At 48.4% G+C, this 27,604-nt stretch overlaps 1 protein-coding gene across 5 annotated transcripts in view; it reads right to left on the bottom strand.

Annotated features, from left to right (window-relative positions):
• Nucleotides 1-27,604, bottom strand: part of Slc39a11 (solute carrier family 39 member 11) — a 416,239-nt gene that overhangs the window by 262,452 nt on the left and 126,183 nt on the right. For all 5 annotated transcript variants that reach the window (XM_034504930.2, XM_034504929.2, XM_034504931.2 and 2 more), the window contains one exon: nt 24,721-24,879. In XM_034504930.2, coding sequence (XP_034360821.1) covers nt 24,721-24,879 — 159 coding nt within the window. The remainder of the gene's footprint in view (nt 1-24,720; nt 24,880-27,604) is intronic.

Here is a 27,604-nt window from a genome sequence, read left to right as displayed (position 1 = left end):
GTTTTTTCTGTGTGTTTCAAACCCAGAGTTTGGCAAATCCAGTGTTATGATAGTCATTGGGAAAACAGCCAGGAAGGAGACACGGGTCAGGGTTCAAGTACAGGGGTGTAAACAGAATCAGGGTCCTGATCATAGCAGGACTTATTAACTTATTTCGTGTGAGTGTGTGTATGCGCATGTGTGCACACATGCATGCTTGTGTGTGGAGTGGGGGTCAGAGTATAACTTATAAGAGTTAGCTCTCTCCTTTTACCTCGTGGGTCCCTAGAGAACTAATATCAGCCTTGGCAGGCTTGTCAGCAAGCCCCCTTTAACCACTAAGCCATCTCACCAGCCCTCATAAACCAGGCCTCATTTCAAGATTTCTTGGTAACGCCCAAAAGCAATATAAGCATACATTCTTCTCTCTCTCTCTCTCTCTCTCTCTCTCTCTCTCTCTCTCTCCCTCTCCCTCTCCCTCTCCCTCTCCCTCTCCCTCTCCCCCTCCCCCTCCCCCTCCCCCCCCCCCCCCCCCCCCCCCCCTCTCTCTCTCTCTCTCTCTCTCTCTCACACACACACACACACACACAAGTCTTATTGATTTCAAGACATGAAATCCATAGATGAACCACACTAGACATGAAAAAGGTAAGGTACATACATTCCAGAACCATCAAAGGCCAGGGGTTGTTACTACCAAATCTAGAAAGGAGATTTAAGGCACCTACTAAATCCACACCTCCACTTCAAGCATCTCTCCTTAAATCACTCAGACACTCTCAGTGATGTATAAACATACAGAGAGTAATGAGAGGAAAACAGGGACCCAATACCTAGTAATAACCATTGTAGAAAGAACAGAAGCCCACATATGAGATAAGACCCTGGGTGGCCTTCAAAGCCACATCCACTATGGACAATGTCAGGCTAACGTAGCTTGTCACTATAAACATACACACTATCCTCTCATGTGTTCAAGTGGTAACTAAGAGTTAATAGTACATGGCACACTGCAGCTTTCGCCCGTGCTACCTTATGGGTTGATCACAAATTAATTATCCATTTTTCAGGTTCCTGATATTTTATCTGAATCTAGTTTATCACCATTACAAAAAAAAAAAAAAAAAATACTGTAATGAGCATGCGGTGTCTCTTCACAGGCGTTTGTAGAACTGTTTCGCTATTGCTTGGCTAAACTTGGAATTGCCTGGCCACTGGATACAAACACCATTAATTTCACTAGATGTAACAAGTAACTCAGCAGATGGCCGGACCAGCTTGCACTCCCATGCCCGCCCACTGTGGGCATGTTCGCATTTGCCCAAATCCTATTGTGTCATTTGGGGGCCAAGTTCTATAGGTTGCACACCCTAGCCACTAGAGGCTTGGTGTCTTTTCATGGATTTATTGGTCCTGGGCAGTTTCTTCATCTTAAACTCCTAATCCAGGAGTTTACTCATTTTTGCTGTTTTTGTTATTGAGCATGGCTGGCCCTTTGCTTGTGTATTTATGGGAGGCCATTATTTATTCTAAACACTGGTGTTTTATCAGCTACACAGACTGCAGAGGTCCGCTCACGAGCCCTGCATGGGATCTGACGACTCGGTGGCACAGGGCAGAAAGGTCACGGTGTCCATTTACACCCGAGCCTTCAGAGACTTGTTGGCTTCTGTTCTCCCTCTTCGGACCTCTGTTCTTACTATGAGAAGAACACGCTCGGATCTAAGCAGATGACAGGCACACGAGACACTCCACCAATCCACAAATTTAGAGCTTAATATTGGGAAAATTCATGAACCCCTGGCTGGTCCCCCAGATATGTGAAGAAACCCAGCCAGATGATATCAGGGAAGTCAACTGAGCCAACTCCAGAAACCTAGAAAGTCAACCCCCTAACCTAACAAGTCTACATCGTTAGAGGACCACTAACACCACACAGTGTTTGTTACGCAGCGCTTGCTTACTAACACGTACACTTTGCACCACATCCAAGCTGAACTGGTCATATGACTCCTGAGCATAACTTTAGGTACTCTGTCCCCTTCCTCTGAAATGCACACCGCCCTTCACCATCTCCACCAAGGCCATCTACTTGGCAAACCAGGATTTAATCCCTAAAGTGTAAACTCAGTTGCCAACTCCAGGAAGCCACCCTTGACAACACGCTGGCAGGCAGACTGGGGGCTCCTACCATACGCCAACCTCCATCTAGGCAGCAATTACAGTCATGATGCTTTCTTGTGTTTGCATAAGAATGATGTCTGGCTCCCAGAGCTGGCACTAAATGAATCAGAAAATACAGAGGCCCTGTGGGAACAGGGCCTGTGGCAGCCGTTGGTGATGGAAAAAAGACAGTGCTCCAGGCCTCAAAGGGCAAAATATGGCAGTGTGGGAAAGCCTTTGAGTCTAGCCTCATGTCTCAATGTGGTTTGACAATCAATGCCCTGGGATCTCCTTGAGATATTAAAAACCACCCAGTTACCAAACATACCACCAAAGTCTGCTGAGACCCGAGCTGAGAAAGTCATGCGGAATTCCCTGATCCTGGGAGGTGGCTTTCTCTGAGGCCACAGAGGAGGTGCTGGAGAAAGCAGCAGTCTTAAGGTGATAATAATGAAGACCTTCCTGCCCCCCTTTTCAGTGAAGTGCCCGCACATATCAAAAGTCACTGAAGACAGACAGGGGCTTGGCCCTAAAAAACAACATGTATACATCTCACAGACTGTCTCTTCTAAAGTTCCCGAAACATTGTAACTGGTGGGTGGAAAGAACCGTCAGAGCGGGAAAACAGCAGGAAGGGCAGTGAAAAGTTACCGTCAGGGTGACCAACCATTGTACCCTGACACCTGCACCCGGCTGAATGAGAACGCATCGTTCCCGATAAAGACTACTGGGAAAATTATTCTTCCTTTGGGATAAGCTCCTAATTGATTATCCAATAGCAAGTGGCCAGCCCTAAACACACACACACACACACACACACACACACAGCACTAAATGGAATTAAAGGGTTGTGATTATATACTTACTGATATATGGATGTATTTTATATTTCTCTCTCTCTCTCTCTCTCTCTCTCTCTGTGTGTGTGTGTGTGTGTGTGTGTGTGTGTGTGTGTGTGTGTGTAAAAAGAGTCCAAGCACTTGATAGTCAATGGGAATGGGGAAGGGAACATAAAAGGAGTTGGAACCAGGGCAGGGTGGAAAAATATAAGATAGTCCACATATATAAAATATATTCAGTAAATAAAAGGATTTATATCAAGAAAAAATACTGTTAAAGCACAGAATAATTCACTTTTTAAAAGGAGACCTAGAGGAGTAGATAGGATCAAATACATTGTGTATGGAGAAGAGGGTCAGGGACCCGAACCTTTGCTGTTGAAGACCTTTCTACTGATGGATCAGGGAGAAGGCAGGCAATCGCTGTCCATTAGTTGTCTCCCCACTGGTGACCCCACCAAGTTCCAGCAAATGGTTCCTATCCAATGGTCACATACATGGCCCTGGCTGAACTAAATGAAGCAATGAAGCAGAAAACCAAACAAAATCACTAACATGAAGGGGACAGGTAGGAAGAGCAGAGGGGTGGCGCACGCCTCTAATCCCAGCACTCAGGAGGCAGAAGCAGGCCGATCTCTCTAGTTCTGCCCCAGCTGGACCCGCCCATAGTGCAACAATATTTGGTCTTCCCATCCTGGGAGACTGCTGGAAATTATTTTAATAACTAGATTGGGCCCCCAAAGGTCCCTTTGGTCCAGGAATCCCATGGTGCTTAGCACTCTGTGGGTAAGATTCCCCTTGGCATTGCTCCTCTGGGGGAAACGGGGGGGGGGAGCCTATGAGCCCTGGAAGCTGGAGTCCTCCCGACCTATCTCTCACTGACTGAGCCTAAGACGAGGTTGTTCTAGACCTGTGTTTTAGCTGCTCTCCATATAATCTTCAGCAATGGGTGTGCCTGGGGCTGCAGACTTGGCTGAGAAGGTTCCAGAAGTGAGGTTTCCCGCTTCCTGCTAGGGAACACTATGCCCCATTGTTCCAGGCGGCTGCCTTTCTTCTGGGTGCTCCCATGCTGACGTCCCTCCTCATCAGCAGAGCTCACAGGGTGTGCTGACTGGTTTTGTGTCAACTCGACACAAGCTGGAGGTATCACAGAGAAAGGAGCTTCAGTTGAGGAAATGCCTCCATGAGATCCAGCTGTAAGGCATTTTCTCAATTAGTGATCAAGGTGGGAGGGCCCCTTGTGGGTGGTGCCATCTCTGGGCTGATAGTCTTGGGTTCAATAAGAAAGCAAGCTGAGCAAGCCAGGGGAAGCAAGCCAGTAAGTAACATCCCTCCATGGCCTCTGCATCAGCTCCTGCCTCCAAGTTCCTACCCTGTGTGAGTTCCTGTCCTGACTTCCTTTGGTGATGAACAGCAATGTGGAAGTGTAAGCTGAATGACCCCTTTCCTCCCCAACTTGCTTCTTGATCCTGATGTTTGTGCAGGAATAGAAACCCTGACTAAGACAAACTGGTACTAGCATAGTGGGGTATTCGTGTGACACCCTGACCATGTTTTGGGGAGGACTGTGGAAGGACCTTGGAACTTTGAGCTAGAAGACCCATTGGGTGTTAAGAGCTCTGTGGGATGTTCTGTAGGAGCTTGGAAGATAATGTTGAGAACAGTGCAGAAGATGGAGGCCTGGCTTGTGAAATTTCAGAGGAAAGATTAAAGATTCTTATCAGGGCCATGTTATTTTGACTGTGCAGATTCTGTGGTTTTGGTTAGCTGGGGCTGAAGAATCAGCTGTGATTAACAAGATACCAGAACTACTAAAGTAAACCTTTGTGTAATTACTGGGACGATGGATGCTGGTTAACTGGAACTAAGAAATTAGCAGTGATCAGGAAGAGACCAGGATCACTGAGGTGAAATCTTGTGGGAAGTATTTTTTGAGAGCGGTGTTCCAGAGATAGCCAAGGTTTACCTCATGTGGTGGCTGGACTTGGTATTATGTAAGAGTTACCAGGTGGTACTGCTTTTGAAGGCCTGAAGGGGTCATGAAAAGCAACAGAGCCTTGGCACTATGAGAGGCCATGGAAGGCCACTGGTGAAGGTGCAGCCTCAGTTGCAGTTGATGGCCCAGGACTGAAGGGGTCATGCAAAGGAGTTGAGGCTTGGCACCATGAAGAGAGCCTATGAGAGGCTATTGGTGAAGCCTAGTTGCAGTGGAAGACAGCGGTGTTTTGGAGATGCCAGTGTCATGAGATGACCACCAAGAACAGCAGCAGCAGTGGAGTACAGGCAGCTGGGGCCTGGAAGACAAGGTGTGTGCTACAAAGGGCAGAGCTGGAGAAGTGACCCAAGCCCTTGGAGGAGCCCAGAAGATGAAAAGTGAATCCCAAACACTGGGCGGTTAGAGTTTGATTTTGCTTTTGATTGTGACTAGGCCCTCTTGAAGGAAGAAAGTATTTTGGTGGAGCCCACAGTTAAGAGACTTTTAATTGTAAAAGACTTTGGATTTTAAAGGAGATTAGATATTTTAAAGGGATCAGAATTTTAATATGTAAGAATTTGCAAAGACTGTGGGACTTTTAAAGTCATTTAGATCTTGGGGATGAATAAGAAAGTAAGGGTTGAGGCTTAATCGTGATGTGTTTGTGTGTCAAGTTGACTCAAGCTGGAGGTATCACAGAGAAAGAAGCTTCAGTTGAGGAAATGCCTCCATGAGATCCAGCTGTAAGGCATTTTCTCAATTAGTGATCATCCCTGGGCTGGTAATCTTGGGTTCTATAAGAAAGCAATCTGAGCAAGCCAGGGGAAGCAAGCCAGTAAATAACATCCCTCTGTGGCCTCTGCATCAGCTCCTGCCTCCAAGTTCCTACCCTGTGTGAGCTCCAGTTCTGACTTTCTTTGGTGGTGAACAGCAATGTGGAAGTGTAAGCTAAATAAACCGTTTCCTCCCCAACCTGCTTCTTGGTGCTAATGTTTGTGCAGGAATAGAAACCCTGACTAAGACAAAGAGTTAGAAAATTTTCTTGGCATCAAGGTAGCCTGTGTCACATGACCAGGCTGGCACTGAAGAAATCGAGTCAGCTAGGTCTCCATCTCTATCACTTCACCCCCCACTCCCACCTCGTTGTCCCCCCTTCCTCTCCCTCTCTCCTTTCCTACTTCTCTCTCTCTCTCTGGTGTTGGCTAACACAACTGTGGCAGCAGCTGCATCTGAATTATCTGTGTGACAAAGATGCAGCAAGGGGCAGCCCACAGGCAACTGGCTCTCTGATCCACAGTGGCCTGCTCAACCAAGCCATCCGGGGACTTCACCTAGGGTATTGCATTGGACACTTTTCTCATGGCTATGGCCAAATAATTAACAAGAAGCACCTGAAGAGAGGAAGGGTTTTCATCGGCTAAGTTAGAAGAGGGGCCAACCCATACTGACCATGGAAGGTGCGGCACCCGGAACATAGGCAGGAGAAAGATTGTGTCTGTGCCCAAGATTCTTCTATATTTATCCCTAGACAGTAAATCCATGGCTGAATTCCTGTTTCCCTGACTCATCTATGGCCTAGGGGACCTACTTTTGAGCAATTTAATTATGCCTTGGAATATATAGGTACAACCACAGTCATTGGGATGATCGTTGCAGCTATCATAACTGCCACTATCACCACTGCTACAGGACCAGTGGCCTTTTCAGTCCACCCAAACTACAGACTGTAAGTTCCTATCTTCTAAATAAACATCTCGAGGTGGTGTTTGGTTCCTGCCTAGCTTAACTGCTATAAATGCTTCTCAGGATCAACCTTAAGACACAGCCTATTACAGGAATGGCCATTCTATGTGTCTCCGTCCTCCTCCCAGTCACCTTGGCCGGCTTATCCAAAGGACCGCCGGGAACAAAGCCGTGCTGACTCAGGCTGCCCCGTGATGCGCCAAGCCTTAACTAGCTCCCTGTGCCAGTGAACACCTCCATTCACAGGCTTCTTCAGTGAAACCAAGGAGAGTCCATGACAGAGCATTATGGTAAGAATATCCTGTACATTCTAAGGGCCTGGAACTTGTGCTAGACCTTACACCCAGAGTTAATAACTCCACTTGAGGTCACTCAAGACTTGACTGCTAGCCTGCTGTGTGTTCTGCACAGCCTGTTTGTTTAACCTGTCTTTAAGGGAACAATCTAACAACCAACCTTATTTGCCTTGGATTTCCCACAGAATCAACTTTTACAACCTAAGCTAACGCTGTAATCTGAAATTGTGTACTCCTCAAGGTCCTTGATCCAAGAATGATGTGTATGTGTCTGTCCCTGTGCTGTGATGGTCATTTGCTGGAACCAGAAAATGCAGGTTGAAAGGAACTTTATAAAAAGAATATCCACCACAGATGTTGAACACAGCATTTGGATATGGGTTGATAAACAATCGTGCTTGTAGTACTGCTTGTTATCTGGATAAGTTGGAGCCAATGACTTAATCCTCGGTAAAACTTGGTTAAAGATTTCTGTACAGTATCACTTTCCTTCCCCACGTGAGGCTTCCTATGCTGTTCAATAAAGTCAGACGAAAGCCCTTTGTTAAGGACAGACACAATCACACAACAGACAGACACACATACTGACAGACACACAGACAGGCATACACACAGTCGCAGACACACAGATGACTTGTCTCCTCGGTGATTCAAGATTCCTTGAATTGATGATATTAACCATTATTTTCAGAAGCTGAGTCTTCAGCCTGGTTCTCTGTCTCCCTCCTTCCTCCAGGATTGCAGTAACTAGTCACTGGCCACTCATGAGTTCCAACCCTGTTGAACCAGTCAGAGTCACGAAATGCGTCCCCAAACCGATCCTCAAGGAATCACTGAGAATGAAAAGCAAGCAGCCACTTAGACAATGACCACCATGTTGGCTACTTTTCTCATCACTGTGGCCAGATGCTCGATATCACACCTGCAGGCAGAGGGATTCAATCTGACCCTGTGTCAGTAACTTCTCTGCTGCTGTGATGAAACACCATAACAGAAGCAACTTATACAAGAGTTCATTCTGGCTTATAGCTCCAGAGGGGCATGAGGCCATCATGGTGGGGGGGACATGAGAGCAGGAAGGCATGGGCCACAGCAGGGAGCTGAGAGCTCACATCCTCGACTCCAAGAATGACCAGAGAGACAACTGGAAGTAAGATGAAGTTGTGAACTCTCAAAACCCATCTCCAGTGATCTACTTCCTCCAGCCAGGCTGCACTAACTCTCCTCAAAGAGTGTCACCAGCTGGGGACCTAAGTGTTCAGATATGTGCCCCGACTCCTCACTCAAACCATCACAGGACACTGACCCACACCAGTTCAGAGGGTTCAGTCAATCATGGCAGCTGGGCCACCCTCCATGGTCCCCACCCTCCATGGTCCCTCCTCATATCCTCTCCCCATCCATGGTTTCCACCCTCCATGGCCCCACCCCTGACACCACAGCTCCTGCTCTTCCTCCTGCTCTCCACACTGTTCCATGCCCCTCTCCCGCTGTGGTGCACTGAGGACCCTGGTGACCTTATTTAAGATGCAGGTGCCCGGGCCACACCCTGGGCATATTTAATGGAGTGGAAATTGAGCTCCTGCTGCTTATTAGATACCCCAGGACTTCTCTCGGGGTCCAAAGCTGCAATCCAGGACTGGTGGTGCACTCACGGGGTGGAGGCAGGAGGATCAGGAGATCAAGGTCAGCTTTGAAACACAGCCTGTATCAGAACAGCAAAGTCTGAAACCCACACAGCCAGGCCCTTTCCTTCTTCCTCTTGAGAGTGCCCCAAACATCTGAAGGAAAATTCCTTCCCTTGCTAAAGAGTCTTTGGAATAAATAAGATGACTCTGGCCTCGAAGGGGAAGGGGAATACACTGCATTTCAATGACAATGACATCTAAAGTCCAGGACCTGGACAGAAGCAAGGGAGAGACAGCCCTTGGTGGCAGGCAGCTGTGGCTGGGTGTCAGAGAAAGGGTATGCATACATGCATGCATACATACATATGTACACAGACAGACACATACATGCACGCACATGCACACATGCCTGTGCCTTGGATTTAGGGAATGGGACTCTCCGGTGGGGACATCCCACCGTCAGCGCTGTTCTGAAAACGGTGCAGGCAGCTTCCCTGCTCCCCAGCCTTCTCTTCCAGCTCAAAAGCACTGATTACAAATGGCAGAGGTCTTTCAGCTTCTTAGGCAAACATAATTATGAAAGTAAATAAGGCATGAACCATCACCAGAACACATTCAGTGTGCACATTAAAATTTACATTTTTTTTCCTTCTCCTGCATGTTTAATTATCTGAGCCTCGTGTTTGGAAAGCTAAGAAAGTGGTCAATTGAAAAGGGCAAAGAGCTGTTTCCTTGTGTTATTCAGCTTACAAACTGAAAGGAAGGGCTTTTATAAAGACCTCAGGATCCCTGTTCACTCATTCACCATCAAACGCTTTCTGAAGTATCCGTTATGTAACGGGCAGAGGCCAAGGCAGACCTGTATCTTAGTTATCGTCACTTGCCAACCTGACATAAACCTAAAGTCACCTAGGAAGCAGGAACTTCCACTAAAGGATCTCCTCCACCATACTGGCCTGGAGCCAGGTCTGAGAGACTTTTTTTTAATATATTGGGGGGTCTGGGCCATTGAGGGAGGTGCCATCCTAGGTATATAGGCCTAAGCTATGCAATAAAGCTAGCTGAACAAGCCAGTAAGCAGTGTTCCTCAGGTGGTTTTTCACTTCAATTTCCTGCCTCAGCTTCCCTCAGTGACGGCCTGTACCCTGTAAACGGAAACACACCCTTTCCTGCCCAAGCAGTGTTTGGTCACTGTTGGAGCACAGCAACAGAGAAGAACACGGGGCGGTATGTCTCCACCTTGCATAGGACACAAGTATCCAGGTCCTCGCAGGAAGACAAGGGCCTAGAGTGGACCCGTGTCACGGGCCACAAAAGCTGGGAACCTTCTGAGGAAGGAGCAGAGAGGCCACAAGCTGGAGAAAAATCAGAGAGAGCGTGATAGGCCCCAAAGGGGCAATGCTCTAGTCCAGTGGCTCTCAGCCTTCCTAACGCTGAGAGCCTTTAACACAGTTCCTCATGCTGTGGTGACCTCCCCCCACAACCATAACATTATTTTCATCTCTACTTCATTGTTGTAATTTCGCTACCGTTGTGAATCCTAATGTAAACACCTGATATGAAGGGTTTATGTGAACCCTGTGGGGGTTGAGAGCCGCAGGTTGACAAGGGCCGCTCTACACAGAGGAGCTGGCTGGTGCAGAGCCTGGCGCCCAGGAAGGACATCTAGTATGCTGCCGAAGATGGTTAGCACAGGAGAGAAGAGGCTATGGAGGGCGGCAAGGGCTGACAAAGCCTGTGACCCGGGGCACCAGGAGCCCTTGGAGGGGTTTAAGGCAGACGCAGGATGTGACTCTCAAACTGTGAATGATGCTGCAGATTATAACCTGAAGCAGGAGATAAGGGATCCCTGAATGGTGGAGATGGAAGTACAGAGAGAAAGGATTAAGGGAGGTGTGCTCACCTCAGGGCTCAGCAGCTGCTTCTGCAAAGGGCTGGATAGGCAAACAGCTCTGCCCCCACCACTGGCCATCTGTATCTCAGGGTTCTGCATCTGCAGAGTCAATCAACCGCAGGTCAGGGATGGCTCCGCGGTTCAGAGCGGTTACTGCAAAGTCGGTAGGGAGCATGTCTCCATTCCTGATACCTATGCCAGGCAAAACTCTACTGCCTGCCACTCCATCTCTGTGGAACGTGATGCTTTCTTCTGACCCCTCTGGGTACCTACATGCATACATTCACATAATTACAAAAAAAAGTTTTGAAAATGTATTCACAGGAAGGGGGAGAAGGGTCTGCAGGACTGTAATTTCAGCATACCTGAGGCTGAGGCAGGAGGATAAAGAGTTTGCAATCAGCCTGGGCTATATATAGTACAACTATGGAAAGAAGAAAGAGGGAAGGGGTGAGGAGGGAGGGTTAGGGAGAGGAGATGGGGAAGGAAGGCGCAGGGTCAAGGGGAGAAAAGTACATGATTTTCAACCTGTGGATCACAACCCACACAGAGGTGGTATGTCAGGTATCCTGTAAGTCCGATATTTACAATTCATACAGCAGCAAGATTACAGCTATAAAGTAGCAATGAAAATAATGTTATGGCTGGAGACCACCGTCACATGAGAAACTGTATTAAAAAGGTGCAGTGTTAGGAAGGTTGAGAACCCTTGTAGTGGAGGGAGGGGAAGTGGAAGAGAAAGGAGGAAATGGGGGAGGAGTTCAGAGGAGGAGAGAGGGAAACATGATGGGAGGGAGGGAAAGAGGGGAAGGAAAGAAAGGAAGGAGATAAGGAATGAGAGAGAAAGGGGAAGATGGGGAGGGAAGAGAAGAGACATTTGGAAGGGAGAGTTCCAGAAAGTTCCAGTTCAAAGCACACCAATGAAGGGGTGCATGGGAGGATGTGCAGTGCCTGCCAACCTACAGGCTCCCCCTTTTCTGCACTCTCACCTCTCATCTTGTTCCCTCGTGTGACTTGGCCCATAACACACATCTGTACTGAGCATACAGAGGCTCCTCCTGTGCTCTCCATATACAGCACAGTAATAACTGACACACCTTCACGAAGCAGTCTGTGCTTCCAGTAACGTGCAGGTGAGTTAAAGTTCACAGGTTCTGTATGGCTTCCGTGCAAATGCTATACCATTTTATATTAAGGACTTGTGTATCTGTAGATTTGGGAATTGTTTGGCAAGGGGGTTCCTGGAACCCACTCCCCAGGGATGTTGATTGAACATGCACACTGTCCCATCCCATGAAGGTAGCGTTTGATGATATCAGGTAAATGGAGGGATGGAGCTCAGGTGGCCCTGGGCTGTATTTGGCCAGTCCCTTCAGAATGACATCACAGAGTCAGAGGGTTGGGGTGGCTGACTGGAACAAAATGAAGGCAGCCCTCAGGGCATATGACAATGATGGGCAGGTCCCCTAGCTCCACTGCTGCATTCTTCAGAGACGCTAAGTCTGACCACGCACGGCCTTAAAGCTAACCCCTCAGCACTGCCCTGTCTTCCCCACACAGCCCATGTGCACACACCACACAGGATGGGTGCCCTAATGCCTAATGCTCGCATAAGCTCACTTCACTTGTGCCAGCCTTTAGCTCACCCCTCACCTCATGCTTGGCAGAGCCTGTGTCTCCCATGAACAAACACAGAACCCTCTCAGGCCTCCTCGCCTCATCCTCCTGCAATCTCCACCCCTGAGGAGACAAGTGTATCATCCTGGCCTCTCAGATGCTCCTTCTTTTGGAAAGAACTGGCCAGTTAGCCTTGACTTGGCCTGGCAGGGGAAACAAGAGGCCTGTACCCCCAGTTCTGTGGGAACTTTAGTCTTCTCTCCAGGCAGATCTGTTCTTTTTATGAATCGGCTGCTATGTGTCTAACACTAGACATGAGCAGCCATGTGGGTGGACCCACGTCGCCTTGGGGCCTACATTGCTTCATCGAGTCCCACAGGAGCTGGCCAGCTTTGGAGGCGCTGGGTCTACCCACTCTTAGCCTCATATGGCTCTCTTCCTGGTGCATTCTTCTTCTGAATCTGGTCTGGATGCAAGCTCTGAACCAAACTGAGCCAGTTCCTTATCTCACCTACTCATAGGTCAAATTTCACCACGCTGTGGACCGCCCTTACCAACAGTGTATGCCTCCCCAGCCTCCATGCGGCCCAGAGAACACAAATCCCATTCTCCATCCCCTATGGGCCTCTCCACCCACATCCATGGCATCAGCCCATTCACAACACACACACTAGGCTACCATTTAATGCCACTGTCTTAGTCAGGGCTTCTATTCCTGCACAAACATTAGCACCAAGAAGCAGGTTGGGGAGGAAAGGATTTATTCAGCTTACACTTCCACATTGCTGTTCATCACCAAAGAAAGTCAGAACTGGAGCTCACACAGGGTAGGAACTTGGAGGCAGGAGCTGATGCAGAGGCCATGGAGGGATGTTACTTACTGGCTTGCTTCCCCTGGCTTGCTCAGCTTGCTTTCTTATAGATCCCAGGACTACCAGCCCAGGGATGGCACCACCCACAATAGGTCCTCTCCCCTTGATCACTAATTGAGAGAACGCCTTACAGCTGGATCTCATGGAGGCATTTCCTCAAGGGAGGCTCCTTTTTCTGTGATAACTCCAGCTTGTGTCAAGTTGACACAAAACCAGCCAGGACAGGTATCAGCTAAGCTTCCAGCCAGTCAGTCCCTAGGTATGTTGTCTCACACTTCTGAAATATCTAAGTATTCACTGTCAGGTGAGGAGACAAAAATAGCACTGATCAAGTCACAACTACTACCCTACTTTCCCTGGGACCCCACACCCAGGAAATAGCACCAAGTGCTTTAATGGGCACCACATTCTTGCTAAGGCCGCATCGCTCAAAAGTCCCCCTAAACAGAATGACCCAGGAAACAGCATTTCTACAACAGGAAGGCAGCTGTATGGAGAAAGAAAAATGCAAAAAGAGAGGTGCCCTCCCATCTCAGACCCTGGGTGTCCAATGCTTTTCTCATTGATCTGGAAACAGCTGACAAAAACAACCTAAGGAAGGGAAAGTTTGTTCTGGCCTATGCTTTGAGGGCACAGTCCATCATAGCAGGCAAGGCAAGGCAGCGGGAACATGAGGCAGCTGGTCACATGGTGTCCACATTCAGGAAGTAGAGAGGGAAGAGTGATGGTGTTCCGCCCACTCTTTCCCTTTGATTCTGTCCAGCCCCTCCCTGTAGAATGAGGCCTTGCACAGATAAGGTGGGACTTCCCACCTCAGCCAACTGAATCTAGAAGCTTCCTTGTAAAAGATGCACAGGTATTTGTCTCCTAGGTGATTCTAGACTCTGTCAAGTTGACAATCAATATGAACCATTACATCTCAGCATCACCAGCTGAGCAACATGGAACACAAGGGGAACAAGAAGACTTGGGTAGCCTGTGGGTAGCCTGGACTCCATCCTTGTCCACTATCAAGATGCTCACGCTCCTCCTTAAGGTCACTGCCTGTGTCAGGAGTCAATGATTATTATGCTACCTCTGTGCTCTCTTGAAGGTAAATAAAATATTAAACAAGACAAAATATCCAACTGCTAAAATTGTTGCATAAAGTTTATCAGACACAGCAAGTCTGGATTCCCTACACCAGAATCTTCTGGGACACTCGGTAAAGATGCAGAGGCCTGGTTCCACTCCAGCTCCCTAGAGAGAGACTTCAGGGACAGAGAGCTTCAGAAAGCCATTGTTTTAAAAGCATGTTGTGTCTAATGTACACACAAGCTTCGGCATACAGAATCCCTCAAGAGCACTTAATTCCGTTGTTGCCCAGAGGTGATTTTCTCAGTGTCTCCTCGAAACTGAGAGGCATCAGACAGCTGGGACAATGCTTCAGAACCTGTGAGCCAGAGCTAAACCTAGTCGCCTTCTCGGGAGTGACACCTTTGGGTGATTTTGTGAATCAGCCAGCGTCCCAGCTATGATCCAATTACTCTGATTCCTGCCATCCGAGACAACACTCCATTAAACAGCAGGATTGAGAGGCTCGAGCTCCCCACTTGAGTGCCAGCTAATTAAAGTCTTTAAAAGTGTGCAGCTAGAACGTACCCAATATTCCAGAAACAGACATTGAACTGGGGGGGGGGGGGGGGAGGAGGAAGGGAAAGGGGGGAGGATAAAGAAAGAAACTTTGGTTCAGAAACGTATGTGGCTTTTTCTTCAAACTACCTTCGGGCTGAGAGATGGGTCGGTCAATGGATAAGCGCTTGCCACATAAGCATCTTGAGTCGGGTTCCTAGCAACATCACATTAAAGCCAGGCTCAGCAACACGTGCTTTTAACTCCAGCACAGGGGAGGTGGAGGCAGAAAAACCCTAGGGACCTGCTGAATTGGTTCTGTGAGAGAGCCTTCGTAAAAAAAAAAACAAGGTGAGCAGTGAAGATGAGAGGCCCTCACAGTCATCCTTCAGCCTCCACACACAGACACACCTCCCATGCACCATTACTGCCCCCCCACAAGCACACACCCACCCACCCATGCACCATTACTGCCCCCCACACCTCCTATGCACCATTACTGCTCCCACACACACAAGCACACACATACACATGCAACATTACTTCCCCCACTAGACACAGTCACACACACACACACATACCCATGCACCATTACTGCGCCCACACACAAGCACACAAACACACACACCCATATACCATTACTGCCCACACACATACACACACACACACACACACAAACATACACACAATGACTTTACAATTAAACCATCTCCTTTAGAGAGCAAAGGGGCACCAGAGGGTAGAGAGAAAAAGAAAAACACAGTGACTCTGACGTAGTGGTCCTATTTAAGTTCACTGTAGCTTTCTGTTTCAGGCTCTGTGGAACAACAGGTGAAAGCACATTCAAAGTGTTTCTGGGAACTGGTGAACGGGATGCACCAGGATGTGATCCTCACAAAAGGCAAGGTGCATAATTTCACGTTTTCCTTTAAAGGTGATGGACCGTTCAAAGCCGAAGCACTGGCGGGGTGCTGACTATTTTAGGAAACTTGGAGTTGAAAAATGCAAAGCAATGCGATGGGCCCAGGAGGGGAAAGGGGACGCCTGCCACTGGGAAGCTATGATAGCACATAGGAAATGGCCCAGTGGTAACCCAGATTCAGGATACAGTAATCACTGTGGCAACATGCAAACAGAGGGGTAGATAGCTGTACGTGTGTGTGTGTGTGTGTGTGTGTGTGTGTGTTATGTCTATATGTGTGTTGTGTATGTGTGTGTATGATATAATATCTGTGATGTGTGTGTGGTATGTCTCTGTGTCTGTGGTGTGTGTGTTATGTTTATGTGTGTGTAGTATGTCTATATGTGTGTTGTGTATGTGTATGTATGATATAATATCTGTGATGTGTGTATATGGAATGTCTCTGTGTCTGTGGTGCATGTGTTATGTTTGTGTGTGTGTAGTATGTCTATATGTGTGTTGTGTATGTGTATGTATGATATAATATCTGTGATGTGTGTGTATGGTATGTCTCTGTGTCTGTGGTGTGTGTGTTATGTTTGTGTGTGTGTCTATATGTGTGTTGTGTATGTGTATATATGATATAATATCTGTGATGTGTGTGTGGTATGTCTCTGTGTCTGTGGTGTGTATGTTATGTTTGTGTGTGTGTGTGTGTGTGTGTGTGTGTGTGTAGTATGTCTGTGTGTTGTGTATGTGTGTGATATATGTGTATGTCTGTGTGTGTGAATGTATGTGTATATGTGTGGTGTGTATGTTATGGTATTTGTATAGGGGAGTATGTGTCATTATGTGTATGCGGTATGTCTGTGTGTGTTTGTTATATCTCTCTGTGTGTGGTATTTATGTGTATGTGATGTGTGTATATGTATGTATATGGTGTGTGTGTGTGTGTGTCCATATGTGTGTGTTATGTCTGTGTGTGTGTATGTGTGGTGTATGGTCTTTGTATGGGGTGTATGCATCAGTGTGTGTAGTATGTTTCTGTGTGGTATTTGTGTGTATATGTGTGTGTGTATGTGTATGGTGTAAGTGTGATATTTCTGTGTGTTTGTTATATTTCTGTGTGTATTGTATTTATGTGTGTGTCTGTGTGTGGTGAATATTCACAAGGGGGGTCATCCACTCGCACACAGGCACAGAGGCTGGAGGACACCACCACACGACATACATTGTTACTCTCTGCCTTATTCCCCAGGATGGGGAATGACAGGCAGCAAGACCCAGGCATCCTCCTGTCTCCATCACCCACCCACAGCACTAAGATTAGATGTGTGTCAGCCACATCAGTGTTTTTACAGGGGTGCTGGGGATTCAGAATCAGACCCCCGTGCTTGTCTGACAAGAATTCTTTCTCAAGCCATCTCCACAGACCCTGGGGACATACGATATATTCTTAAATCCAGTCGAGAAAATAGAATTGGACACTACTTAGCTAACCCAGAAGAGCACTACCAACAACAAAAACCCGAAGGAATGTGCAGTAGATAACAGTACGACAGAGACCTGAGTAGTTCAATCACTATTCTACATTAACTAACGGTTCCTGTGAAAAAGTGAGCCCAGGGCTGGGGAGAAGGCGCAGGAAAGTGCCTGACAGCTTGAGCTTCATGGCCAGCAACCATGCAAAGGAGCCAGGTGTGGTGGTGCACAGCAGTAGTCACAGCTCTGGGGAGCCAGGGACAGGAGCATCTCCAGGGTACACTGGCCAGCCAGCCTAGGCCAACTGGTTAACTTCAGGTTCAGTGAGAGGTATTGTCTTCCCCCCAACCCAAGAGGTCGACTTCTGGCCTCTACACACCCATGCACACACATATGCACACATGCAAACATGGACCTGATTCTGTTGTTTATTAAGTGTAAAGGCACACATGTACACTCTACCACAGGGCTGCTAGACCAGCTGTCATTATTAGAACAAAATGGAGGTTACTACAAAAAGTATCATCAACTTTATTCCTATGAAAGGTTACAGTTCTCTTCCCCCTGACCAGAGAGAGCTGCCAATTGGCCAAAGAGCTGTCTATTCAGAGTTCTGCTTAGGAAACTTCACAGAGCACTCTTATGTCCAAAATATGGAAGAAGGAAATCCCTCAACTTCTTTATAGCAGGTGTTAGCAAACAATTTCTGTGTTGTATCCACCCACCAGAAAGATTTGCTGTGTTAAATCAATGTCCAATATCACTGAGGCCTCTGGGGGTGATAAGGTTAGATGAAGCCATATGGGTGGGGGTCTCATGATTGAACTAGTATATTAATGAGAAAACACCCACCAGAGGCTCGCCATCTCTCTGACATGCCTCATGTACCAATACACTGGGAAGGCAGCCATCTGCAAACCGGGAAGATACGGCCCCCCACCTGTAATCAAATCAGCCAGAAACTTGATACGGTGCGTTGTTTAAACATCCCTGACTGGTGTTTTGTTACGGCGGTGCGACCCGAAGGACAGCTGTGAGGTGGCGTCTGCCATGCTGTTCCTCAGGATAGCGTCGTGAGCCGTGAGCGGATGAGTAATCTCCTCAAAGAGCCTGGCATGGCACTGCGCTGCTCCAGATGACACTGAAAGCCCACACTGTCTCCAGGAACTCGGAACAGCACACTATTCTCAAGTCGTCCTCAGCCCCTGCGGCCAAAACCACCGCTGTACATATCATGCCTGGAGCTGACAATGGCTACACTCAGGCTTCTCCTTGGAACTCCCAGATCTCAGGGCTGAACACCAGCTTCTGCCAGAGGCTGCTTCTGTCAGCCTGTCTCTAGCCACTCTTCTGCCCTGTGTAGCCACTGCCAACTCTGTTCAACACTAGATCCTTAAGTTCATGTGGCTGATGGGATGGGAGCCACCCTGAAGACACATGTTCATGAGTGTTCGTGTGTGTGTGTGTGTGTGTGTGTGTGAATGTGTGCACTCTGAACTGCACATATGCAAGTGTGTGGAAATACACCCACATACACCGATGTCTAAAACCACTTACGGGAACACATGCCTAAGCTCCACTTTGCTGGTGCTTGGCAGAAAGCAAGCCACTGAGTAAAAGGTCATAGCCAAGTGACCCAGAGTGCACGACCACCGGGTGAGCCCTCGTGCTATGGTGGCAGATCTTCAGCTATAAAGGACGCTTATGTTATCCGCCAGATGCCGAGCTGGCCCGCTCGCTGCTTCTCCACTGGCATGCTATCTGCTCCTTCTTCTCCTAGGTTTACATTCAGAGAAAACTAGAATCATCTCCAGCATGTCAGCCCTGTTGTTGGCACAGGTTTGGGTATGCACGAGGGCCCTTCCCGGCTTTCAGAGTGAGTAACAAGTCCAGCCTTTTGGCTAAAGCTGGCCTGGTCCAGGGTACAGGGAGCGCTGTCCAATTGTAAAGAGAGAAAGTGTGTGAGGATGAGTACCAGCAAAGGAACCTGCTGCAGGGATGCGGTAAGGAGGCTGCCAGAGGGCGACCAGCTTAACTGTCTCAGGGCCTTCTCTCACCTCACAAAGGGTCACATGCAGAGCAAGACACACATGCTCGCTCAGCTTCATGCCCTTCAACTGGGAGAAACAAGAACCCACTGGCCCAGACAGCTGCTGCCAACCACTGACATTATACTTAATGATTTTATGATTTGTGTATTAAGTTCACAACACCCCACCCCCATACACATGAAGGGAGTGGCAACTCCCCCTCTTCTCACCTGTGTGTTTGGAAAAGGGGATTTCCAGAGGACACTGGGACGCTGGCTGTGATCAGAGGCACTGTGTGTCTTTGAGACACAGGGTTAAAAAAAGAAACAAACCCCCATCTCCTCCATCCAACCTAAGGCATCCTCAAGGCTGCGTGTGAGAGAGAACGACTTATCCCACTGGTTTTAACTAGACCCCATCCTTCAGTACAAACTAGCCAAACCTCATCTCTGTCTCAAAACTTTTTTTTCCTGACACCAGCTTTTTCCCTCCAACTCCCTGGGACTCTGATCCTTGGCCCAACCAATCTGAGATCCGATGAACAGTGAGATACAGTGAGGGAGGTTCTATGAAGCACCAGCCACCTGACTAGAGAGAGCTGCAGACTATGGACAAGCCAGCCCTGTTCCAGCTCCCTGAAGACTAAGAGGGCATGCCGCTAGGTTAAGTGCACACTCGGGGTCTTTACTACCCCAACTGCCCATAAGTTCTGGATATGTGGATCCTGAAATGTTTCCTGACTCAAGCCCTGGCAAGAGAGGACAGACACAATTTTATGACCTGACATGGAAAAGATGGTGGAATGAGTGAAGGTTTTAGAAGGTTTCAAGCAGGCATGTCCACGTTCAAGCATCTCTACCAAGACGGTCTATGATGACAAGAACCGCTGTAGGAATAAGGAGTCTCTTTCAGAAAGTGTGTGTGTGTGTGTGTGTGTGTGTGTGTGTGTGTGTGTGTGTGTCCTCTCATACCAGTTCCACTCTGCATCCTTTGGGAACAAACAGCATCGTCAGATGTAATTTATAACCCTGGTTGAAAATTAAAGACGTAATTTGTAACCTCCTGGTCCTCTGCCATCTCGGTGAGCCAGGACAACAGAAACAGCTCAAACACAAGCACACAGATACATAGAGCCATCTACACTGCCTGCCCCAGAGGACATAGCACATAGACAGGGAGAAGGCCAGTCCGCAGCATGTATGCCCACCATCCACACGGGTCCTCACGCATGTCCACAGAATGGTTAAATTGCTTAGTTTTTTTTAGTTATGTGTTCTTGCTGGTCCTGAGAAGGGAACCCAGAATCACAAGCCTTCTAGGCAAAGGCTCAGACAGTAAGGGACAGCTCCAGTCCAAGCCACTGTTTCCTCTAAGTGTCAGTGAGGGTTACTATATTAGGAAGTTGCCTCAAGTCAATGGGACCCCCAAGCTGTTTGTGACTACACTTCTAGGTATCCCCAACAGCTGGAGAGGCTGCCTCCACCACAGCTATGCCATTTGTACCTGAGAAAAGATACTAGGCATGCCGTTCCCTAAAGCCTTATCTAGGGCAAAGCCTGGGGTTTCAAGATGCTGGAAGTCCTAGGGAAGCTCTGTAGACAGGAGCCTTTCCGAACGTCCCCTAGCCAGGACCTCCACGGTCACACACATGCTGGTTGTCTACTCAGAAGGGGAGTGTTAATCAGAGTCGCAGATTCCTGAGCACGGCATGTCCCTCAGGGAGCCCCCACACAGCCACCAGCAGGTGCTTAGGGAAAAGATGTCCAGAGTGGGCTCTGCTTAAGAACGCACTGTGCCTGCCCTGCCCAGTGGCTCATGGCAGCATCCACAGGACAAGCTTCCTCTACCGCAGCCGTCTCTCTAGCTCAGCCCTACACGTATCAAGAGAAACTGCGCAGGGGCCGGGGAGGTGGAGTCATCAGTAAAGTGTTTGTTGTGTTCAGACTCCTGGAGTAAGTAGGCTGGCTGACTTGCATGGCTGAATTAGTGAACACCAGGACCCAGTTAAAGACCCTATCTCAAAAAAAAAACAAAAACAAAAAACCAAAAAACCAAGGTCGACACCTAAAGTTGACCTCTAGCATCTACACACTCACAACATATGTACATGCATACACACATACATTCTCTCTCTCTCTCTCTCTCTCTCTCTCTCTCTCTCTCTCTCTCTCTCTCTCTCTCTCTCTCTGTGTGTGTGTGTGTGTGTGTGTGTGTGTGTGAATGACACTTGACTCTAGTGCAAGTGTAGCTCACAGAGAGAGGCAGGACTACATACAGAGGCTAAAAGCAAGGGAAATCTGACAGAGAGGACCAAGTCTCACTTCTGCTGTTGCTCCGACCAGGCTCCCCCACAGCCCCAGCTTTAGCCCACCAACTTGTGAGTAGAATGGCACAGGGTTCTCTTTTCTCTCTCGTTCTTCATAAATGAGAATAAAGAATGTTAGCGGTGGAGAATATCTACAAAAAACAGAGATGCATGCAAACACCCCTCTGGTGGTCAAAGCTTGCTTCTTGCAACATGTCACTTAAGACATCAATCATGTGTAGTTCCTAGAATCAGCTCCTGCCCTCCAAAAACTGTCACCAGCATGAGCATGCTGTGTGTACCTGTCCTACACAGAGGCCATCATCCTGGACAATACAATAAGACTTGATAGACACTGGGGACATAATTAAACCCAGGAGGAAGCTGGTGTCCCCCTACTCCCCACCCAGTGCCTGCCCAGGAGGGACATACAATTCCACACACAGGAGAAAGCCACTGAGAGCCACAAGCACCTGCTGCTTCCTCTCCCCACTGCAGCCTCTCTAAGATGTCAGACGCCAAAAGAAAGGCGGGAGGAGGTGGAGAGCACACTTCTCCGGGTAAATGTGCCAAGACGAAGGCAAGCTGAAAAAAGCAGGCAGCACCAACACAGGCAGTGTTAGCATTTGTTGTTGTTGGGGTTTTGTTTTTGTTTTTTTGTTTTTTTTCAGAAAACAAGATTCCAGTCCTAGGCATACACGGTCAGACATGGGAAGGCCACCCAGCCAACAGCGAGCAAGGGTTTTCCGGCCTCCTACCTCCTCCTGCTCCTTCAGGACCACTGACTGCCCACTCTGACTCTGTGGTAAGGCTCGATGGATTAAAAACTGAAGAGACCTCAAGTAAAACGCACCACAGCCAAAGCCCCCACAGCCATGAAAGTGGTTGGCTCACAAATTCTGGGAGCAATAAGCTTTCAGGGAATCAAGTCTTGCTGCCCCAGAAGGTCTATACCCTGCCTGTGCTCAATCGATACGAGATAACCATGGGGATTCCGTTATCAAAACCCATTAATTGACACTCCACGTGGCACCTGCGGAAGGATCAAGCTGCAGCCCTTTTCAGGTCTGGGAAGCAAATTAACAGAGCCACGGGAGGGAAGCCTTTAGCCGGCCTTAAGTGCAGGGCAGCAGGCTACTTCTGCACAGGACTCTGCGGACATTTGTATTCAGAAGCTGGGGAGAATCAGAAACAAAGCCTGTCTGTTTGTGAGACCTTCTGAGACACGTTCCCCTTCTCACATTAAGAGTGGCAATTAATGTCCTCTCCAATGTCCCAGATCAGATGTTCACTGAATCTTCTGCCAACAAGTGAGGTCTGGGCACTGATGGTTAGGGTGCCTCTTTCTCAGCCCTCTCCCAACCCCACCCCACAGCATTTAGCATCCACTCCGCAACCATTTCTGATTTTTTATATTATCTATCCAGAGCTTGCCCCTGGGAGTATCTCTGTATCTAAAGCATATATTAAAATGAACACAAACCAAAGATTAACGGTAACGACAAGGAAAGCACGTAGCACAGTACAAACTAGCCAATGTCTATTTACATTGCCCAGAGAAATCCCCTCTGCTCGGGCAGCTGGTCAAATACACCTGCCACCAAGTCTGATACCTCCACCACTCCCCTCTCTCCCAGCTCCCAGTAAGGAGGACCAATCGTGACTGGAAGGGCCCTTAATGAGAGACTGGCTTAGGAGCTCCTGTACCCCCACTGAGCAAGCAGAAAGGGAGGCAAGGGAGAACTGTACAGAACCACTGAGCCACTTCAACGCCCTGCTTAGGAGATTGGGACACTGCAGTCATGATTTTCCTTCCCATATGAGTAGGAAATCTTTCAATAAGAAGGTTACACATAGCTAGGTAGCATTAAGGGAAGAATCCGCAGCTCCTCGTGACAGCCTCTAAAAGCCACCGGCACAGACAGATCTGACAGTGAAGAAACCGGACGACCAGGGGGCAGAAACAGACTCTGTCATTCAAGTTTCCAGAAAGACAACAACTGACAGATGGTGGTTCCTTAGGAAACTGTCACAGCCGGCCCTGCAGCCTGCCCATTCGACTGCAGGGTCCAGAGGACGTGCTGGAGTGTGTGTGCCCTGCGAGTGATGAATCTTGCAGCAGCCCCAGGGCCCAGCAATCTAGGTCCCTGGATGTCACCCTTTCCTCTCTCTAGTTGGTAATTTAAGGTGAGACAGGAGGAAGGGCACAGGCATGGCTGCACAGGCCTGAAATCCCAGCATTTGGGAGGTGAAGCAGGAAGATTGTGAGTTCAAGGCTAACCTGAGATACAGAAAAAGAAAGAAGGAAAGAGAGAAAGAAAGAGAGAGAGAGAGAAAGAAAGGGAAACAGAAAGAGGAAGACAGGAATGGAGGGAGGGAGGGAGGGAGGGAGGGAGGGAGGGAGACTATATAAGGGAGTGAGAATAGAGGAAAAGCAAGGGTGGGGGAAGCACACACACAAGAGCCATTTCGCTGTGTCCTGGAGCTCACATCTCCCGACTCTATGAGCTAACAGAAAAACAATCTCATTTTCTCCATATACTTTTCCTCTTTCTGGGTGATCAGTGAATCCAGTGAATCCAGGCACCAACTTAGAGGTACCTCTGTCCACCTCTAAGACCTACTGGGCATGTACGTGGTACGGGGACATGACACATCCCACCCTGTGACTGACATCAACCCTTCTCTTCTCTGCCAATAGCAAGCACTGTGGTAACAAGTTTAGCCAAAGGCTTCTTCTGGCTGCCGTACACAGCCTGGCCTTGGCTCTCTGCTTGGCCAAGCAGCTCATGCCAGAAAGGGATGCTCAAACCAAGCCCAAACCACCTGCCTGGTTCCCACCCAGAAGCCCGACAGCTCTGGCTCTCCCCAGCACTGATGTTTTTGCTGCTGTTCGCATCGTACAGTCTCTGGATGGTAGGGAAGAAACCTGGAGCTGAGAGACATGTGGCCATCAATGTCAGACGTGAGCTGGACCTCCCAGACTCCCCCTCACCTACCACTTCCTGTTAACCTGTGTACTTGTGATGAACTAGTAAAGATCTGTCTATTCTTGGCTGTGTTGTCATCTCCCTGGTGATTCCATCAGCTCTGAAGCTCTCCCAGAACCATGATCCTAAGCCCCTCCCCGCCCCCCATCCCGGTTGCTCATGTATATAGGTACATGAAGTGCCACACTGCCTACAACTTACACATCTGACGTTCAAAATCTGAACTTAGCAAGATGTGAACAGTGAGGCATTAGTCATGCTCACGGGCGAGTGCTTTCTTGATGGAAGGAATCACTACTCACTCCTGTCTGTTTAGAATCCACCAACTATCTGAGGTATGAATGGATCCATCAAGGCAAGCTGAAAGACATCTGCTGCCCGACGATAATACTCACCAGGTGAGGTATCAGGAGGTCAGCCAGGTAGACAAAAGCAGCCCCCAGGGTGAAGCCAACAGCCACTGGGAAGAAGGCAAAGGCACCAAAGCCCCCTGAGGATGTGGCCATCTCAACCGCCGGTGCGAGTAGTGACCAATAGGAAGCCGCTAACATGACCTGGAGAAACCACAGAGAGAAGCTAGTCATTACCAATCATAGGCTTCTGGGGTAGGAGAACAACCCAGAAGCCCCCACCTCCCAAGGAGAAAAACCAACCCATAAGGCCTTCTGAGAACAGAGTCCTCCACCTTCCAAGAGGTAAAAAAACAACCCATAAGGCTTTGGGGGTGGCAAGAGTCAACCCATAAGGCCTTCCAATGAGGAAAGCCTCATTGTTCTCTACTTTCTAAAATAGGCCACACGATTTCACCCTTGCTAGGCCTTTAACCTCAGGTGGTAGGTACTATCTCAACCAAAAAGAGTACCCCTGGAGACAGTTCCTCCCAGAATTCCTGCTTATGAACCTAACTTGACAAAAGTGAAGCCACTGGCAAGTAGACCAAGCTGTTGTAAATAACCCTTCACTCAAGCTCCTATAAGCGTGAAACACATTGGATCAACAACAGCAAAGGCATGAAAGTAGAGGGGGACTAGCTGAGAAGAGGAAAGGCGACAACGGGAAAGGGAGGGGTGGCGAGACGGTAAGGGGAGTGAATGTGATCAAAATATATTATATATATGTATGAGAAATGTCATCATGAGATCCGTTACTATGTATAATGTAATTAATGCGTGTTAATAAAAAACACGTAAAATAAAGGAACCCAGTTTGGGGCAGGACAGAATTGATCTGACAGGATGGAGTCTAGTTTGCTCCTGTTAGGCTCTGACACTAGAGTTCTTATCCAAACGTGATTTTTGCACTCCACAGACAGGTGATATTGGAGTCACTTTGTCACAGTGAGGGTGGGGTGGGAGGCTACATCTAGTGATGCACATCCTCCCACATGCATCACAGCCCCTGACAACCAAGAGCCATGTGGCCCCAGATGTGAGTTCTAAGGCTGCTGAGGATGCTGTTCCAATTTCAAGCTCCCGAGACAAACTGCTCATAATTACAAGGGTTCCACCACGCTAGAACACACCTGATTATTATAGAGATCTTCCTCATGTTGGATGACACGAGTCTCCCTCCACGATTGCCTCCTTGCTCTTGCCCCACCCTCTGGCACATCAACACTGGTGGGCCTTCCCCCTCGTGTCATGTGACAGCATCTAAAATGTCTGAAAATGTCAGTCCATCGATGTCAGATTGGTCCCTGCAGTGTCCTCATCTCTATAACTGTTGACCAACAGCCATTTCTAGGCACCAAGGTTTGTATTTGATATCTTGTCTTGACCTCCCCACCCCGGGAGGCGGATGCTTTCCATTGTTATTTGTGGAAAAAGAAATTGGATCACAGGCTGGGGATATGGGCCCGGGGAGTAAAACATTTCCTATGCAGGCAGGAGGACATAAGTCAAATCCTCCCAAATCCGTGTTTTAAAAAGTTGAGTGTGGCAGCCCATGATTGTAATCCCAGCTCTGGGGAGGTGGAGACAGGCAGCTCCCTCAGAGATGCTGGCCAACCAGCCTAGACAAATTGGCAGCTCCAGGTTCGGTGAGAGACCCTGTCTCAGTAAACAAACTGTATAACAGCACCAGAGTCGCTCTCTGGCCTCCACAAGAGTGTACACACACGTAAATGTGTACACACTACGCTGCCTAATCCTGGTTGTCACATTGACACACCCAGAAGAGGTCCTCAACTGAGGAATCGCCTCCATCAGAATGGCCTGGAGGCATGTGTCTGTGTGGCATTTTCTTGTTGGATGTAAAAGGGTCCAGCCCACTGTGTGCAGTGACACCCCTGGGCAGATAGTTCTGAGCTACATAAGAAAGGTAGCTGAATGCACTGCTCGGAACGAGCAGTGTTCCGTTGTCTCTGTGTGATTTCCCACCCAGGGTCCTGCCTTGACTTCTGCCCTGATGTTCCTCTATGATGGGCTGTGACCTAGGACTTAGCTGTAAGATAAAATAAACCCTTTTCCTTCCCCGAGTTACTTCTGGTCAGTGTTTTACCGATAGAAAACAAACGAGGACACTCATTTGCACACACACATATACATTAAAAGGGGGAAAGAAACTGAATCTTAAATACGAAGGCAAGTTGTTCCTTTTCACCTAGGCAGTAAGCGGCAGATGCAGACCAACCAGCACCGCAATCAACCCAATGACCAGAAGAGAACCGTGCAGCTGCTCTCAGAGGTCAACAAGCTTGATCTGACAAACTGTTCTCTGGGGCCGACCGAATTAATCATTCGCCTGTGGCTTTTTAATCTTACGCACGCTGTGACATCGTCATGGCTAGAGTCCACCCACCACCTGTCGTAACAGTCACAGACGACATATACAATGTTGAATGGGTTTCTAAATTTTACTTAATTATGCCGCATCACCCGTCTCCAAAATAACACACAGAGTGACAACCAGGCATTAGGGTGGCAAGACGAAGAACAATCCATGCAGGAAGCCGTGGATTGCCTTCTGCCAGCCATTGCTCAAAGATGCTCGCCCTGGAACTGACTGTCCCAGCAAAGGTCTTCATGTTGCCTATGGAATTCTGCCTCTGCCTCTGAGGCTCTAGGAAGGATGAAAGTATGTCATCTCAACCAGATGGGTGCTGTCACAAAAGGATCCAGGGACTCCCGGCCCCATCCAGAATTCTACTCATTAGCCTTAGACTTCCATACCCCTTGTAAGCTCACTATCCACACTGGGACGAACCCAGACTTGCTCCTCATTCTCCTCTGTGAACTCGACCCAACCAGGAATCTGTCCCCTACTCAGTCCCCACTTGAA

The sequence above is a fragment of the Arvicanthis niloticus genome, chromosome 6, assembly GCF_011762505.2.
Source record: "Arvicanthis niloticus isolate mArvNil1 chromosome 6, mArvNil1.pat.X, whole genome shotgun sequence".
In the NCBI taxonomy this organism is placed as follows: domain Eukaryota; kingdom Metazoa; phylum Chordata; class Mammalia; order Rodentia; family Muridae; genus Arvicanthis; species Arvicanthis niloticus.
Note: the sequence above shows the minus strand (reverse complement) of the source record. Positions and strands in the feature narration are given on the sequence as shown.